The 19457-nt window shown below is 40.7% G+C and overlaps 1 protein-coding gene across 1 annotated transcript; it reads right to left on the bottom strand.

Annotated features, from left to right (window-relative positions):
• Window positions 1–2130: 2130 nt before the first annotated feature.
• On the bottom strand, window positions 2131–13618 carry NAA20 (N-alpha-acetyltransferase 20, NatB catalytic subunit). Its single transcript, XM_004614410.2, has 6 exons — window positions 13486–13618; window positions 9615–9639; window positions 7017–7107; window positions 6215–6350; window positions 3018–3163; window positions 2131–2637 (listed from the first exon to the last, which is right to left on the bottom strand). Exons 1-6 carry the CDS (start codon window positions 13536–13538, stop codon window positions 2552–2554), a joined length of 537 nt encoding a protein of 178 aa, XP_004614467.1. The 5' UTR covers window positions 13539–13618; the 3' UTR covers window positions 2131–2551.
• Window positions 13619–19457: the final 5839 nt, after the last annotated feature.

Genomic DNA, 19457 nt, shown 5'->3' with positions numbered 1-19457 from the left:
CTGCTGGGTGTTTTTTTTATTAATCTAAATCTAAACATTGTTATGCCCACATCCTACATCCAGGGATCTAATTAATATTTCTATTTTATATGGAACTGCAGAATTTTGAAAGATCTTTTCCTAGAAGTTTTGAAGTTACATTCCGCAATATTCCAGTTGCCTGATCTCGTGCTTCTGGATGATATTTTATGCACTCAACTCAGCTTTTTCATGTCTTAAGCTGCACTGAATTTGAGTTCCACTCCTGCCTCTGCCACAATTACATAATTTACCCTTAATCTCAGTTTACTCATGCATACATGGGCTAATACTTTTCCAGTTCAGTTTGAAAATTAAATGATAAAAGGAATATCCCAGGCACATATTAGGTGCTTGGGCTAGTGTTACTAGCAAGTTTATTTATTCCTTAGTATTGACAGCTAATCATTACCCCCTTAATAGCTGCTACTTAAAACTAAGTATTTTTTAAAGCATTATGTGGAAAATAACTATTTCTAAACAAGGTCTTTTTTTCTTTCACCAAGAAATTTGAATTTTGATTATGTTGTAATGTTTTCAAAACTAGTTCTAATGGTTTGAGAATTGCTAACATACATGCTGTGAAAAAATTTTCATTTTCATCCCATGCTCAAATAAATATTAAAAACCAAACACTGTTTTGTTAATAAAATTTCTTTATACTTAGATTGGGTAGAGCCTTTGGTACATTTAATTACCAATAACAATCCATTTGTTTCCAAGCATAATAGCTACAGAATCATTTCTACTAAAATACCAATATTCATCTCCCATTGTGTTGTAGACGTGTCTACCCTGAGGGTTGACACATACTTGCCTTGGTTTTAAAACATGTGAAAAGTAGCACAAGGATGAAAGCTTATTCACTGAAGCAGTGCTCATGTTCTCAAGCAGAAATGATTTGCCTTAACTGATCTGAGGGATTACTTCCTTTAACTTGACTTGCATTTAACAGGACTATTCTTTTTTTTCCCTTACTTTGCTCACAGCCCAAACTGCATCTTCAAGAATGTTTTCTGCCTCAAAGGCCAATTGCAAATTAATTAATAAATTTGAAGATAAACTCACCCAGTGTTATTAGATTGTATCTTGAAAATACAATAGTGTGAGGACATAACTAGACAAAAACCAGAAAAGTGAGGATATAAATTTCAAAAGATCAAAACTTTTTCACCTCGCTACTTGAGTTTTTTTAAATGGTCCCATTATGTATCCAAGAGTGTTGTTATTGAGGTATCTAGTAAAGTGCAGCAGTTATGAAATCAATGACCATGTTCTCAACATAAACAAATTTCTAGCACATTCCAGTATAAAATTATCTTGGAGAACATAAAGGATCAGTTGTTCACCTTCAACTCCATCAAAATAGATCCTTTCAGAAGTAAAAGCTTGGGAATAACCATTTCCATGGGTTTTATCTTGTTTGCTCACTAGTATTTTCAGGTGTTACAGGTGATGAGAACTACACATGAAAATATGTTTTCACATACACTGTATTGGGAGCCAGGAACATGGCTCAGAGGGCTGGAGTGATCCTATGCATTCAGGGCCCCTAAGCCCCACTGCTGGCACCACTGCCAAGTGTGCCCTGTTTCTTCCAAGATATTACCATCATATTACCTATGATACAGTGATAACGACCTTAATTTAGAAATTCAGGGTGTGGGCAAAACTAAGTTTCTCCTTTTTTAAAAAAAAACACCAACATTTAGTTTAGTTTGGAGGCCATTTCAAGTGGCCTCGAGGCTAACTCAGAGATCAGCTCCCGGCAATACTGGGAGAACATACGCGGTGGTGGGGACTGAAACTGGGTAGGCCGCATGCAAGGCAAGCACCTACCTGCTGTACTATTCCTTGACCCTGAGAGGATTTTAAGCAAAATATTTCAGAATAAGGTAAATACTCAGGTCTTGCAATATGAATAGAAACTAGGAAGACCTGCAAAGAAACTAGAAAGAACTGCACAAGAAAGGATGCTTACATATATGCTGGGAAAGGATTGTTTCAAGTAAGCATTAAAAAAATGCTTGGCATATAAATGAAGATTTAAGAGAAATATTCTAAATTATGATCTTCATTCAAATCATTTTGAAACCAAACATCCACAAAACATTGAGTCAACAATGCATTTTATTATACATCTTAGATTATACATTTCATATATGCTTTTAAAGCTCTAACAGATCAATACAAAATAAAGTCTATATATGCAGCAGTGGTTCTCAAGCCCAGAACTGAGATTGGAGCAATTTTTTTCCCCTAGCATAGAGTAAATATCATGAACCATGATAGTGGAATGTTTCCCTTCTGACCTAGCTGCCTTTCTGAATAAATTTTTATTTCAGTGAACAGCTATAGTAGGTATAATATTGTTAATTAGAACCGAGACATAGTAAGTTTATAACCTATGTTTTCCTTAAGTCTTTAAGAACTAATTGATTACTTTTTCCTAACAGAGCTCCACGATCATCCAATGAGAATAACACTGTCCATAAAATATTTGGAACATCAGCCTAAGAACCACTGCCCATGGTTATTCAATATCTTCAGGCCTCACAGGATGAGGTAATGGTATGATGGATTTCTTCTCAGTGTCCCTGGAAAGGGCTTTCCTCATATCTGTTAGAGAACAAAGTTGAATGTAAATGCCCAAATATCAAAACACGTAAATCAAATTTAAAGTTTCTAAAGTAAAATTCCCATTCACAAATACATCAGATGCTAAAGAACTCTCAGTTGGGATTTCATCTCATAGAAATGATCTTTCAACAGAATCTTAGTGAAATAACATAATGTCTGAAATGGGATAAAATAGTGATTAGTAGAAATTCACCACTAGTTAAGTAAGTTTGGAAAAGGCAGGTTAAAAGAAATTGACCTCAAAATTTAAGTCCAAGCAATATAATTTATTGAACTTATTTAAAAGCAGAATTTTTCAGTGTGTAGGAAGAATCTGAATGTTTCCACTTCCTCTTAGAGATGCTCTCCCAGGAGCTTACCGTAAGCATCCTCATCAGGCTCGCCATTGCTGGCTGAATAGTACTCGATGACAGTCCTGTACACGCTGTAGCCCAGCTGCTTGTACATGTTCACTGCAACTTGGTTAGAAACTCGTACAAAGAGATCCACAAAAAATCCACCCTTTCTTTTAAGGGAAAGAATAAACAAACAAACAGCAAATGTTAGAATCCCTAAAAAATCCCTAAGAAATTTCAGTGAGAGGGACTTAGAGCTTATCAATTTTGATTACTGAAGATAATTATCTTACAGTATAAAAAGATGACTTTCTGCTTTGATACTAACATTTCAAAAACACAGGTCTTCATAAAAAATATAAGCATTTTAAAAATTCTGTTACTAGGCTTACATCATAGAAATTGGCAAGTTCATTTTGCCAGTCATGCAATCATTTCAGTCATTTATATAAAGACTGGAGCAAAATTCCAGTGTGGCCATGACCCAGCAATAGCTAGAGAGGACACTGGTCTCATTCCTGAAGTCTCCACCACCTGATTCAGTTGATCCTGTTGATGAATGCACTGTGTTGAATTACACTGTGTATACGTGAGTAATTTGCCTTGATTTGTATTATTTAAGTTAGCATCAGTGTGACTTTTTCATCTTCACTTTAATATTCCAGTGTATAGATACATACTGCGGGCTCCATGTAAGGCCTATGAACAAATATTTCCAATTTTTACTACAAACTGTACTGTTTATAAATATTCTTGTGGTTCTCGTGGCACAATACAGATTACAGATATATAGAGATGGGGTATGCACATCTTCAGCTTATTAGATACTGCCTATCTCCCAGCCTGTTTACAATACTTTACACCATGTGATCAAGGCTATGCCCACAGCACTTAGCTCATCAGATATTTTTATTTTTAAAAGACTTACAGTGCAGTGGTGTCTCAGAGCAAATTTAATGGGCATTTCTAATTTGACTTTATTGGCTACTTAAATCTCTCTCTCTATAGTACTTAATTGTTCTTTTTATGAATTCTGTTCTTACTGTTTTCCTCCTCCCAACTGTAGTTCTCTAAATAGATTTTAAAGATACTTCTTAGAGATAAATTTTAGAGATATCCTGAACCATTTTTCTTTTTTTCTAAGTCCTTGATATACTTTGATACCACTTAGCATCTTTTTCTAAATTTTACTGCTACAGAAATACAATTAAATTTTATACCAACTTCAACTTTGCTTAACTATTCTAAACATTCTCAGGTCTTGCAGGTTATAGTTTTATACCATTAAAGTATGTTTAGTCTCTAAATATGTCTTTTATTGTACTATGTCTGCTTCTCCTGCAAGAGATAGTGCAGGGGGTAGCGCTTACCTTGCATACCACTAACACTGATTTTATTCCTCCTCCCCCCCCAAAAAAAAGGTGAGAAAGGTTCCCTCTTTTTTTTTTCTTTTTTTGAATATGAAAGTAAATTTACAGTCATTATTTCTTTAAGATTTTATAAAATTTGCCAGAGAAACGATAGTTTTCATTGTGGAAAGATTTGGTGTGTGTTTATTTTTTAATTTGGTCCACACCTGGCAGTGCTCACAGGGCTATACGGGATGCCAGAGAGCGAACTCATACTGGCCACACAGTAACAATACTTTTTCTTAAAGTATGTCATTAATAAATTATAAATGATAATCATTTATAATATAATCATTGATAGCACAGCGGGTAGGGCGTTTGCCTTACATACAGCCGACCTGGGTTTGATTCCTCCATCCCTCTCAGAAGGCCCAGCAAGTTACCGAGAGTATCTCGCCCGCATGGCAGAGCCTGGCAAGCTACCCGTGACATATTCGATATGCCAAAAACAGTAAGAGCAAGTCTCACAATGGAGACGTTACTGGTGCCTGCTTGAGCAAATCGATGAACAAGAGGACAGTGACAATCATACAAAAATAAGTATCTTGTTCAGTTTAGGGAGTTTTAGAATCCTTATGGACTAAGAGTTGACTTCCTTTTGATTAACTAACTCTATTTCTTCTCTCAATGAATTAAGTTCCTCTTTCCTACAACTTGACTCAGAGCCTTTTTTCAGGTCATGATTACTTCTTTAAAACTTAGCTTTATCAGGGGTCAGAGTGACAGTACTGTGGGTAGGGCCCTTGCCTTGCTTGCACACTGCTGACCTGGGTTTAATCCCAGCAACCCATATGGTCCCCCAAACACTGCCAGGAGGGATCCCTGAGTGCAGAGCTAGGGCTAATCCCTAAATACTGCCAGGTATGACCCCAAAACAAGAATAACAACAAAACATAGCTTTATCAAATCTACTGATGTGCAGAACACTAAGAACCCTTCCAAGTGTGTGTTTCCTGTCCTAGATACACTTTCAGGCATTTATGATTCAATACAAAATAAGTCAAGCAAACAACAAAAACAAAAAAACAGCAGCAAAACAGGAATGCATGTGGTTGTATCTGGTTTGTTTCCAACAGTTTGAAGACCCATGTAGTCTCCCAATGTGTACATATCCCATTAGTAGGTAACCAATCATTTAACAAGTAAAATTATTTTTCTTTTAGCAGTTAAGACACAACTGCTTAAGAACGAACTATTTTCTTTTGTCATAGGGCATTATAAAAACGAACTCAGAGATGCTCTGAATCTAGACATTGCTGATAGAGAATTTGGAAACTTATGTTCCAGAGGTGAGGATACTAAAAGAAACCTTAAGGCCTAGTCTTCAATTCTACCAATAAATAGCTTTAAAAACCTCTGACAAACCACTCACTTTGCCTGCATTTACCTCATTGGCAAAACAAGGAGAGCAGACTCATTCTGAATAGTGAAAGAACTGCTATGAGGACTGTTACACACTGAAAATGCAATTCCTATAAACTATCACTGTCTGTAGCACTATCTTCTGGTTGTTCATCGATTTGCTCGAGCGGGCACCTGTAACATCTCCATTGTGAGACTTGCTACTGTTTTTGGCATATCGAATACACCATGTGTAGCTTGCCAGGCTCTCCAAGAGGGACGGAGGAATCGGACCTTGGTCAGCCACATATAAGGCAAAACAACTTACCCGCTGTGGTATCGCTCCAGCCCTCCTGTAAACTATAAAGCATAATATTTAGCCTGAAGGAAAAAAATGTTTATAAATGTTTATCAAGAGAAAGAGAACAAATGGTATTTAAAGAAATAGGTTTTTAAAATAAAGGATCTCACCTTTCTGAAATCTCCTCTAATAACTCCATAAGTTTTGCAGCCAAACCAAGGCGTCGGAACTCGGGGGCAACAGAAAGAGCTGTGACGTGGCCATGCCATTCCTCCCTGGCGACTGACCCTTCCGCCTTACCCATAACTGCAACAAGATTTTATTCCATGATTAATAAGCGCACAGCTTCCCAGAAATGTTTCATTAGTTTGGGACATTTGATCATAAAGGAACAAATGACAATGACAAAGTTTTCATTTCAGGTACTTCTTAAGTTATCTAGCGAAAATGGTTAGTAGTGCTCTTGTTTGAATGTCACTTATAAGTACAATGTTAGATCTAGCTGAATCAGAAGTAGAAAAAAGCTAAAAGAAGGTTAAGCTGAAACCACTAAATTTGAACACAGACCCATATTATGCATTTTTTAGTCTACATTTGGTTGTATGTGTAGGCATGCATGTATACAAAACTGAAACAATCTATAGTTCAGATTTTGATTAGTAATGTTACTAATCCAAATAAGCTACAATCTGTACATTATGTGCCAAATAAACCATGTTAAGATTAAACATAAATATATAATGAAATATTCAAGATGATGGAAACCATATCTGTCTGGTAGACTGTTGTATCCCTGGCCCTAACACACTCCCTAAGACAAGAAAGATCTGTAGAAACAATTGGAGAGGAATAAAATGATAGGCATTGCGATTAGCTTTCCAATTCTATCAATCTAAAAGAAGTCAGTTGAAATCAATCATAAAACCTTTATTAACTGCCAATCAAAAAAAGTGTCAGTTGTATTATACTTACTGTAACCCATTAACTCTCCACCAGGAGCCTCTGCAACAATGAAGTACTCTGGCCAGTGGGCGAGATACTGTAAGTAAAAAGGAATCCCATACTATGTCGAGCTTGTTAAGGAGTCTGAGAAGTAACAGAGACTAACAAGTTCTTCATAAAGTCACGGGTACTCTGAAGAAAGATATGCTTTAGTTCCCAGGCCTAAATAAGTATGATGTCTTTGGACAGCACTAATTCCTAACACAGCTGCACAAACATATACCTCAGATGTGAATGGAGACAATACGAAAGGTGCAGAAAATCAGGCCGCTAAAGCTGCCTCTTCCTACAGATCACACTGTCTAAATCACTGCATAGCACTTGCTACCTGATAGTCTTGTTGAATTAGTATGTCCTTTTAGTCACAGCTGTCAATGTTTATTCTATCCCTGGTGCTTGACACAATAGTAGATACTCGGTACTTTAATTTTTCTGTAATTACACTGGAAAATTAATGACTTGTCCTTACTTAAGCACCAGCACTGGATTTCAGAAAATAACTTTAAAAATTATATACGGGGCTGGAGTGGTAGCACAGCGGGTAGGGCGTTTGCCTTGCACGTGCGCTGACCGGGGTTTGATTCCCAGCATCCCATATGGTCCCCTGAGCACCGCCAGGAATAACTCCTGAGTGCAAAGCCAGGAGGTAACCCCTATGCATTGCCGGGTGTGACCCAAAAAGCAAAAAAAAAAAAAAATTATATACTGAGAGGTAATACAACAATTACATGTTTTTTCCCCCTCCACTGATTCAAATTCTCCATTTCTAGTGATGTGGAGAAACACTAACTTGAGTGAATACCTGGATAATTTGCTCATTACTTCAACTCATCCACCCTCAATATCTTTATTAACATGTACATTTCTCTTTTTTTAAAAAAAAATATTAGTGAATCGCCGTGAGGTTAACATGTACATTTCTAAATTACTTTTTGATGTAAGCTTGCTGATCAGGAGATACTATTAATCATAGATTAGTGGGGGATGGAAAAAATCCTAGGAACCCTAGACAGTATTGAATTCTTCTTTTGAAAGATAGCCATTATTCTGAGTACTCTCCAAGCATAACTATAGCATTTAGGCCGACCAGCTTCCTACCATCCAGCCACTGACATACATCTTAGCACATCCTTTCAGCTAAAAGAAGTCTCTAGATGCACCCTGGAACCAGTAAGGCCTGGAATAGAGACCAGTTACTTTTAACTGCTGCATAATATGATTGTGTGACAGATAATCCTATCTTCTGACAGGGGAGATCTGGGTTCTTTTTCATTTCTCAAGTAACTTTTCAGATCCCTCATGAATACAGCATAATTTATAGTGACTACAATATAACTTACCATTTCCTTATTGTGTGACTGTCATCCACATTTTTATTTATAAATCTAATATTTTCAAAGACATAACTAGAGTTTACTAACACTTCTGTAAAGGACTGGAAAACAAATCTTCTAAGCGGTATAGCCTATACAGTCACTCTTAGACTACTCAAGCTGAAAACATGAACAAAGTCCTACATAATATGTAAATAGCACAATGCTCCTCCATAAAATTGTTATATTTATAAAACCAGGCAGCAAGCCATACACTTAATGTTTGCCAACCTCTGACTTTAACTGCCTCTATTTCCTACTACATTCAGCTTCCAAGAAATGGATTTACATTGCCAAAGTGTAATCATTTAGAAAGATTGCCAACAGTTTATATTAGTGATTTCTGTGACTGTCCCTCTCATCTCATTCTTATCACCATGGGGGGGGGGGGCTCTTTTGTTGTATTTTAGGCACCATGATTTATACAGATAGAAGTTCATGCATACGATGCTCCCACACTATACCCCTCACAGGAGTTATCTCCCTCTCAACTGTTCCCCCATCACAGTAAGCTCAGTTCAATACTGGGTTTTACCATTGCTTTTAATACCAGTTCATTATAGGTCACACATAGCATCTTGATTTGGTTTTACTGCACATGACTTATGACAAACTAAAGTCTGTTATAGCTAGATAACTTTTCCATGAATCTGGTCAATAAAATTCCATAGGAGTGACATGGTACTTCCCTAGAAAGAGAAAGTACCTTCATCTTCCTGGGGCTGGAGCAATAGCACAGCGGGTAGGGCGTTTGCCTTGCACAAGACTGACTTGGGTTCAAATCCCAGCATCCCATATGGTCCCCTAAGCACCACCAGGAGTGACCCAAAATGGCAAAAAAAGAAAAAATAAATAAACTTCACCTTCCTGTCCATTGTCCTGGTGTGAGGTTACTGACCAACCACGTGCCCTCAATTCCTTATTAAGGGCTGGTGGTTGATAAGAACAACCCACTGTATTGAAGAACCTACTTTGTTAAGTACAATGAGACTTACTTAGGAATAAGGTAGATCCAGGTGCTTGACTTACAATTTAGATGAGGCCATTCTAATTAGAAGTTTATCGGGCAGATTTCTGACCATTTTTGTTTCCAGGTTGGTGTTTCATGACATGCAAGGCAGTGTTTTTCAACTCCTATTATCCCTTTAGTTCCTATATTTTAGTTTTCATTTAATTTTTTTTTTTTAAAGGATACAGTTTCTGTAAGTGGATCCAAGTTACTGGAAAGAAACAAAAGAAATATCAATAATCTGTGTTTACAGAACTAATTTAACTAAACCCATTAAAACTAAAAATGCAACAATGAAAACAAAAGGTGCTAAATCCACAACCTTAAAACCAACTTTAGGGCTAACGAGATGGCTTAAATTACCTAGTGACCCAGCAGGCAGTACAATGACCAGAAAGACAGCCATACACTTTCATTTGACTGCTTCGTTACCACATAACTTTATAGCTAATGAATCTGTATCACAGTCCTGGCTCACACTTCATATAAGCTGTAAATCAAACTTGCCCTGTGATCTCCACCCCTGATCTTGTGCAACAAATCCTTTCTCCTCTCCACTACCCACTGAACATGGGCTCCCTCACAGCCTGGTGGCTGCTCCCCTCTTCTACATACCCACCTTTCCTTCCCCACTTCTCCAGTCCTCTACTTCCAGGCTGGAGAAAGCCTCCCAGGCCTGACAGGTGCTACTCAATGCCAACCTTGTCAGCATCTCCTTCAGAGACTCTGAGAACATGTCTTTCCTATTCATCTGCAAAGACCACGAAGTCCCAGTTTCTTCTTCAATGAACAGAACCACTATTTTCTTTTTTTTTTAAATTTTTATTAGTGAATCACCATGAGGTACAGTTACAGACTTACAAACTTTCGTGCTTAAATTTCAGTCATATAATGGTCGAGTGCCCATCCCTCCAGCAGTGCCCATTTTCCACCACCAATGGTCCCAGCATCCCTCCTACCACCTCCACCCCGTCCTCACCCCACCCCACCCCGCCTCTGTGGCAGGGCATTTCCTTTTGCTCTCTCTCCCCTTTGGGTATTGTGGTTTGCAACAGAGGTATTAAGTGGCTATCATGTTTGGTCTATAATGTACTTTCAACCCGTATCTCCCATCCCGAACGGGCCCTCCTACCACCCTTTACTTGGTGGTCCCTTCTCTATCTGCGCTGCCTTTTCCCCCAGCATGCAAGGCCGTCTTCTAAGCCGTGGAGTAATCCTCCTGGTACTTATCTCTACTGTTCCTGGGTGTTAGTTTTCCATTCTGCAGAACCACTATTTTCCATCCTCAACTCATGCTGTCTTCACTTTTCCTCTTGGGCATCCATACAAAGTCTTATCTGGAATCCTAAACAACGCCCAACTGATGTATTGCATGCTTTACAACAGTTCTCAAACTTATAAGACTTCTTGACACTTAAAAATTATTAATGACTCCAGAGAACTTACGGGGTTTCTTTTTTGCTTTTTGGGTCACATCTGGCGATGCATATAGCACAGGGGTTACTCCTGGCTGCACACTCAGGAATTACTCCTGGCGGTGCTCAGGGGACCATATGGGATGCTGGGAATAGAACCCGGGTTGGCCGCGTACAAGGCAAACACCCTACCCACTGTGCTACTGCTCCAGCCTCCAGAGAACTTATGTTTAATTGGTTAACAGCTACTGATATTAAGGTTAGATATTTTTACGTGATAAGAAGAGCCTTTTAAATGAAAATATAACGGATATGTGCCATTAGTTTCAGGCACACAAAATAATACTATATTTGTAAATACTGCAGTGTGATCACAGTAAATCTGTCACCCTATAGCTATAATTCTCCCTTTATGATGAAAGTTCTTAAGACATATGCACTTAGTAACTTTCAAATATGCAACACAGTATACAATAAAGGCTATAATTTATGTTTCATATAAATAAAGGCTATAATTTATATTTCAGAACTTATATTTGAACCTTTTGAGCACTTCAGCTATTTTTGCATGAATACATTATTTCCCTGCATAACTCTCACCACTACAAAATCATCTCACCCTTAAATACACTTGCAGAATTTTTTTCATGAAATCTACATCATGCAAAGAAATGCAATGACTCCCCCCCCCCTTTTTTTTTTACGTTTTGGGGCCATACCCAATGAAACTCAAAACTTACTCCTGGCTCTGTGCTCAGGGGCCCACTGCCCACTCCCTTCATTTAAAATGCTCTCCTTATCCAGTTTTTGAGCCCCACCATCGTTCTGAGCCCTCCCGCAGCCCCCATGCATTCCAGCTCACTGAAACAACAGGTATCCATCCATACTACCTCTGCTTTTAAGACCATCCACCTAGTGTTAACCCTGAGGCTTTAGTCCAGACTTTCTTTTGTACCAAATACTAAAATCTATGGGCTGGAGTGATAGCACAGTGGGTAAGGTGTTTGCCTTGCACGCAATCAACCCAGGTTTGATTCCTCCGTCTCTCCTTGGAGAGCCTGGCAAGCTACCGAGAGTATCCCACTCACACGGCAGAGCCTGGCAAGCTTCCCGTGGAGTATTTCATATGCCAAAAACAGTAACAACAAGTCTCACGATGGAGACGTTACTGGTGCCCGCTCAAGCAAATCGATGAACAATGGGACAACAATGCTACAGTGACAGTGCTACTAAATTCTATACTGTGATTCTTCCTTTGTTTTTCCCTCTAAGTTTCATAAAGGTATCTACCTTTTGTTCACTTACTGTGTCTCCAGCATTAGCATATGAGGCACACAAATATTTTTCCAAAAGTAAAAGTTTTGTTAAATTGCAATATTTCTTCCTCCATTGCTTCGTTTCTCCTTCATCACCGTTATCCAACAGTTGACCCTCAGAGTTCTCTACCAAAGTGTCCAAATCAAAGTGAGAAACAGGAGAATATGGGAAAGGGGGGAGCCCCTAACTGGCATATTCTGAAGAGCCAGATGAGTTTTGAAATCTAATTTATTTACTGGAAATGTAACAAATGCAATCCTCCTTCCTTACTTCTATATAAAATCACGTCCTTTCCTAGGTCTTTCCTTGCCTTTTTCGCGGGCTCACAGTCCTGTCCCAGGTCCAGACCTCTCAAAGCTAAGCCCTCCAGGACCCTCTGTAGCTAAGGAGACCCCGCAACGGCTGCTACCGACTCGGGAAGCTTGGCGGGCCCGGGCTTCAGACTCCAGCACGGAGAGCCTGCATTTCTGAAACGTCCCGGACAGAAGCCGATGTCTCCATCCTGCTCTGAGCGGGTCTCGGGTCCGAGTCCTCGCTTCCCCGCGCCTGCCACGGGCACGTCTCCTGGGCTCGGCGCGTGGCTTTGTCACGGCCCGAGCCGGGCTCAGCGGTCTTTCCTAACAACACGGGCTCGGGATGGAAACACGGAGAATCGGTGGCGGGATCGGTGCTTAATATTAAATGTAATCCAATGTGGACTACTTTATACAATTTTAATAATAAAATGAGGCTGACGCTCCGGCTCACAGACTCGAGAGGCTGTTGGGCCCCCTGCCCCCCGTCCCAGGCTGACAGCGGCGCGATGTCCCTGCGAGGCAGACCCAGCTCTGGTGCCTGTGGCCGGGCCGTCGCCCCCCCGCGTCCCTCCTCGCCGCGGTCAAGCCACAGCGCGCCATCGCTGTCGTACCACGCGCTGTCGCACCCTCCTCACCACAGTCGGCGCATACCTCGCTGGCCCTCCCTATCCCAGTCAGAGCACACGACCGTCCCGTCCTCATCCCCACAGTCAGAGACACCGCGCTCTGTCGCTCCCTCATCCCCACAGTCAGAACCACACCGCGCTCTGTCGCTCCCTCATCCCCACAGTCAGAGACACCGCGCCGTCCCTCCTCACCAGTCAGACACCCGCGCCGTCCCTCCTCACCAGTCAGAGCCACACCTGGCGCAGTCCCTCCTCGCCGCGCAGCTGCCCGCCCGCCCCGCGCCCGGTCTCCCGGAGGCTGGAGGCCCGAGGCTGCAGGCCCCAGCCGGGTCCCTGACGGCTGCGCCCCGGGCGGGCGCGCGACCCCGCCGCGGCCACTCACGGCCGCACGCGCCCGACTCACATGTTGTTGAAGCGGAACAGGTCGTCGCACGTAAAGGCCCGGAGCGTGGTCATCTTGCAGTCGCCTCCCGAGCCGGCGGGCTGCGACCAGTCGCCCGCCCTGCCGGAAGTGGCCTGGTAAGCGGGCGGACCGGCTCGGAACTTCTTCCGGGCCGCGAGTTGCTAGGCAACCGCAGCGGCGATGCTCTCCCTCTGCTGGGCAGAGTGCGGAATTGCCACTCCTCTCTCAGATGGTCCAGGCTATACAGCCCCCCGGACCTCAGACCCTCAACTTGCCTTGCTGACCCGGGTTTGATCCCTGGCATCCCATATGGTCCCCCAAGACCTCTAGGAGTAATTTCTAAGCACAGATGGAGGAGTAAGTTCTGAACACTGCCAGATGCTCCCAGCCTGCACCCCCCCTCAATTGTTTTTGGGCACCTTCAGGCCATCAAGTCATTCAGCTGCATACTGTATCACTGTATCACTGTCATCTCGTTGTTCATAGATTTGCTCGAGCGGGCACCAGTAACATCTCTATTACACTCAGCCCCGAGATTTTAGCAGTCTCTCCTTACTCGTCTAGCTACATACTAGGGTACCAAAATCAGGCTAAAGAAACCAAAAGATTTTAGTTTTTGATTTTTATTTTGAAATTAGGTTTATTAATTTAACCATTTGTTATTTAACCATTTACTCGTCCATTATAAAACTATGCCTATATTCTTTTTTTTAATTTATTTTATTGAATCACCATGTGGAAAGTTACAAACTTCTCAGGCTTATGTCTCAGTTATACAATGCTCAAACACCCGTCCTTTCACCAGTGCCCATATTCCACCACCACAAAAAAAACCAGTATACCTCCCACCCCTCCACCCCCACCCGCATAACTGATAAATTTCACTTATTTACTCTTTACCTTGATTACATTCCATATTTCAACACAAAACTCACTATTGTTGGAGTTTGAACACAGAATCACTATTCTTGTTGGAGTTTATCCCCCCCAAAATACGGCCCTATTGACAAGGAAACATTTGATAATTAGTTTTCCACTGATGATAATGAAGAGTTATAAAGTCCTAAACCAGCCACGCAGTTTAGGATTTCTGTATTTTAGTAATTAAGTCTAGGGAGATTTAAGTTGGAAATTGCATTATTTCCCTTCCTGGGGCAGCATGGAGCAACAGCTTAGTTCACAGTCTGGAGACATGGCTGCAAGCACTTGCTGGGACCAGAAGTAATATAGCTGGCTCTGGATCCTGGTCATTCAGCAGCAAAGCGACTATGCCTATATTCTTATGGCTAATTTGAACTGTGAAAAAAAATTTAAATGCAAGGACCACCAGCAAACATTTTAAAATGCTAATATTTGAGAAACTTCCTTCATGATAATATACACACCATGGGTTGGCCATCACAAGATATAAGGACCTTGTTTTGTAATAAAAGATAAAGTACCAAAAAAAAAAAAAGAAAGCAGAGGAGGTGTATCCCTCCGGAAACAGACAGCAAGCTGCCTGGCTTTAGGAAGCTAGAGGAGAATTTGCAACCATTGGCCTGTGCGATGTGAGAAACGGAGTGAAATGGAAGTATACGAGGTCCAGAGCGGTGATGCAAGCCATGTACATGATCTCAAACATCCTGGTAGTGCTTTTTTGAATGAAAGTAAGTTAATAAGAGAGGGTACAGAAATTTGGCTTAAGATGGGGAACATATTTCAGGATTCTGAGCTTGAGTCCACAGCAACCCATGGTTCTCTCAGCACAGTCAGAGGTGTACCTCCAGCACCAGACGGTGTGGCTTCCAAACAAAGCTAAACAATCCATAAAAGAGATTTATTGAGCAATTTAATTAATTGTAAAAATATCTTTTTTTACTCATTAGATAGAAAATATTTTAATGTGGAATCAATAGAAAAATATGAATGTTGGGAGCGGAGTGATAGCCCATTTGCCTTGCACACTGCTGACAGGTTTGCTCCCAGGTGGACCCTACCAACCTCTGGTGAGAGTGGGGAGGCTAAGTGAGATTTTAAGTCTAACTAAAAGTTGATTTACACAAAGACAACTCGTGACTCCTGCAGGCCTTGGATCATGGGTCACCAATATGCAACCATGGATAAAAATTAAGATGTAGATGTGTCATTCGGAATTACAGTAGCTAGATAGCAATGGCAATGCATTCCAGGGCTTGGGAGGCATAAAGGAAATTAGAATGTTCTGGAAACACAGGGAGGATCTCCTTTGTCCCCCTAAATGCTTACTTTTGTCAAAAAAAAAAAACAACTGCTACCAGTTTCCATTCCTGAGCATCCTGGATAACTCATCTTCAAAAAGGGAGCCCAGCAGTTGGGTATTTAGGAATATTTACGTAATGAGTAGGTGAACAGTGACATAAAGATTACACATAACCTTTAGATATTTATCAACAGGGTCATGTTATCAACAAAGTTCTTTCACTACTTCCATTTCTGGATCTATGAAAGGCATGTGATCAGTCATATCTCTTATGCTGGGTTGCATGAGGATTAAATAAGATGTTCATAAAATAATCACACATGCTTGGCATTTAGGTGTTTGTCAGGAAAAAAAATACAGGAGTTGGAGAGCCCATGAGTTAAGGCACATGTCCGTGTCAGCCTGACCAGGTTTGGGCCTTAGCATCACGTGTCCTCCCCCAGGCCCCCAGCGCGGCTTAGTATAGGTCTGCAGTTCCCCTTCCAGCAGCAGGTCAGGTGTGGCCCGTGGCCTCACAGGACCTAAGCAATATCCTCAGGCCCCTCACACTGTACATCTGGACAACTTGTCTCAGAATCACCAGGAGTAGGCTCTAAGCCCCCTGAATATAGTAAGGAAGCATTACCCCATCCCTGGGCAGAAAAAATAAGGAAAATAAACAAATTTGGTATTTTTCATTTTGGAGAATTCCAGTTCAGAGATGGAGAGAGAAGAGGTAAAAATCCTGATGTCTTAGCACTTTGGGTAGAAGTGTCACCTGTGTGGCTCACAGCCCCGGGAATCAGGTCCCTGTTCTCTCACTCTCTTGCTTCACCCAGAAAAATCCATCACCCACAAAAGAGAAAAAAGATCATGCTACTTATTCCCCTTGCCCCCCAAAAAAACTATAAATACAACTCAATATATAGCTTTTATTTTAAAAGTGTTTGGTAGGGCTTTGATTATAGCATTATAGTGAAGGTTATGTGTTCATGATAATGTTGAGATTCGTGGTCTGGGTACGCACAGTTCACCTCACCACCATGAAGGTACCCAACACCCACCAAACCACGCCTCTGGGCCACCTCCGGTTCAACCACTCCCCCTACTCCAAGTCTAATGTTCTTAGTTCTCCAGCAGCCAGAGTTTGTTTTCAATTGTTCTTCTCTATACCCTTGCTTTGTTTCCCTAACTACCACTGCTTAGTGAGATTATCTAATGCTTGTCCTTCTGGCTCTCTGGCTCATTTTGCTCAGTCTAAAATAATCCTACTTTCATCCAAGTCGCAGTAAACTGCATGATTTTATCTTTTCTTACATATATGTAGTATTCCACTGTTCGTTACGGGGCCCCTAATATCACATGTTATAGCTCCCATACCGTGGCTATTGTACTGAGTGCTGCAATGAGTATGTGTTTATGGTTTAGACTCTTTGGATTAGTATTTTTTGTGTTTCCCAGGTAGATGCCAAGAAGTGGAATTGCTTAACCATACTTTTTGGTGCTGTTTGTTTTTAAGTGTATTGTTTTACTAAAGGAGACATAGGCATTTTAATTTGAAAAGTAATGACTTGTGGAAATGTACAAAGCAAACAGTAAATCACTCAACATTGTACCATCCAGGAATAAACCATGTCTATCCTTAAAGACCTTCAGATACATGGGGCCAGAACTATATAGTACAGTAGGTATTTGTTTGCTTGCCTTGCATACAGCTGACCCAAGTTCCATCCTGTGCCCCATATGGTTCCGTAGCACTACCAGAAATGATTTCTGAGTGCAGAGCAGGGAGTAAGTCCTGAGCACTGACAGATGTGGCCTGAAAACCAAACCAAACCAAGAAAAAGACAGAATAAGCACTTTAGGTCTCTTTGTTGCAGTAGGAGAGAGATTTTTTTACTTCAAATGGGGACACATATTGTATAGGTCAAAATTAAAGAAAAGGTATTACTTTAATTTCCCTTGACTTTAACAGAAAAAAAAAGAACTGAATTAAAATCAAAGACATTGCCGGGCACTAAGAAATATAGGTACCTTAAGTTTTGCTTTAAATTTTAAAATCTGGGGTTCAATAGTAAAATGTGTGTCATGCATGCACAAAGTCCTGCAAGAGTAACAAATAAAGCTTCAGGAATGTATTGTATTATGTGTATTAAATGTTGTCAACATCTCAACAAAAATTTAAATATTTTATTTATTCCTTGCTTTGAGGATCAAACTGGGGCCAGTCATGTGCAAGGCAAATGCCTCATCACCTGTACTCTCTCTCCAGCCCTGGAGTCTTATTTTAATTCTTCATTTTATTTTATAACTTCAGGTGCTAGTACCTGTTTGGCTTGATAGTGATTTTTTTTTCTTTTTTGGGTCACACCCAGCGATGCTCAGGGGTTACTCCTGGCTTTGCACTCAGGAATTACTCCTGTCGGTGCTTGGGGGACCATATGGGATGTCGGGGATCGAACCCGGGTCGGCCACATGCAAGGCAAACGTCCTACCCGCTGTGCTATCGCTCCAGCCCCTGATAGTGATTTTGGCCTCTTCTGCTGTGCCCTCCAGAGTTTGACTGTTTGTTTTATTGTTACACTTCAGAACATCTATTTCATCTGTAGTAATGCTGGCCGCCTCTCCCCCAGTTTTGTTGTTTCTGGTTTTACGCCTATTGTTGAGTGGCTATAATTCTCATGACTGTATTTTACTAGTTTTCTGACTCCATTTTTCATTGCCATTAGTTGATGTCTGGATGTACTTTTATTTGTGTTTCCCTTTGCGTTGCTTATTTCTCCAGCTGCTCATGGTTCTTTGCTCTTCTCTCAAAGCCCCCTTTTCTCTAATATCTGTATATTAAAGAGTTCCATCTCCCCAACCTTCACCCCAGAATTTTGTAGACATAACTTTTCTGTTGTTTTGTAGTAATTCAACTTTCTGGAGAGAACAGAGACAGAGTAAGGCCAGTATGGTCTTATTTTCTGCACTGTGGGTGACTTACTTTCTATTGCATGTAATTAGTCAGATCACATCTAGGAAATGAATCATCCTTAACAGTGCCAAATTTTATTTTATATTTTGACCTTTTGTTTTTTGTTTGTTTGTTTGTTTTAAACCACATCTGGCAGTACTCATGCCTTACTTCTGTTTCTGTGCTCAGGGGTCACTCCTGGCAGTACTTGAAGGATCATAAGTGGTGGTGAGGATCGAGTCTGGGTTGGCCATATCCATGGCAAATGCTTTATACTCTGTACTACCTCCCTTGTCCAACAGTGCCAAATATTAAACTTAGTAAATATATATTTCAGTTGTTTATATATACATATATAAATATTCAGTTGGGGTATATACATATATATAAATGTGTATGCATATATATGTATGTATATACATATATATGTATGTGTGTGTGTGTGTGTGTGTGTGTGTGTGCTGGATTCCTTGCATTTAGCCAGTGGGAGATAGATAATGGAAAACAATAGGGTTTTGCTTTTTAAAAACTCAATATGCAATTACAATTTAACTCAAAAATTGCATTCCTGGGTAAAAAATGGAAATTAAAGTTCACTCTAAAACCTGTACACTGTTACAGGCAGAATCAGAATTTATAGAGGGTGTATCTGCAGCCTGATGGTGCCTCTAGACTTCCTGATGCCCCCAAATTTCCACTGTGCCTTTGGCTGGACCCAACAAGTGGGGGCCAAGTTTACCAAGAAATTAAATGGCCAAAAGTTAGGTATGTGGGTGCCACACCCACAAACCACCTCCAGCTCAGCTATATAAGCTC

This window comes from Sorex araneus, chromosome 3 (assembly GCF_027595985.1).
Source record: "Sorex araneus isolate mSorAra2 chromosome 3, mSorAra2.pri, whole genome shotgun sequence".
NCBI lineage: Eukaryota > Metazoa > Chordata > Mammalia > Eulipotyphla > Soricidae > Sorex > Sorex araneus.
The sequence above is the reverse complement of the archived record's forward strand: the minus strand, read 5'-3'. Positions and strand labels throughout refer to the sequence as shown.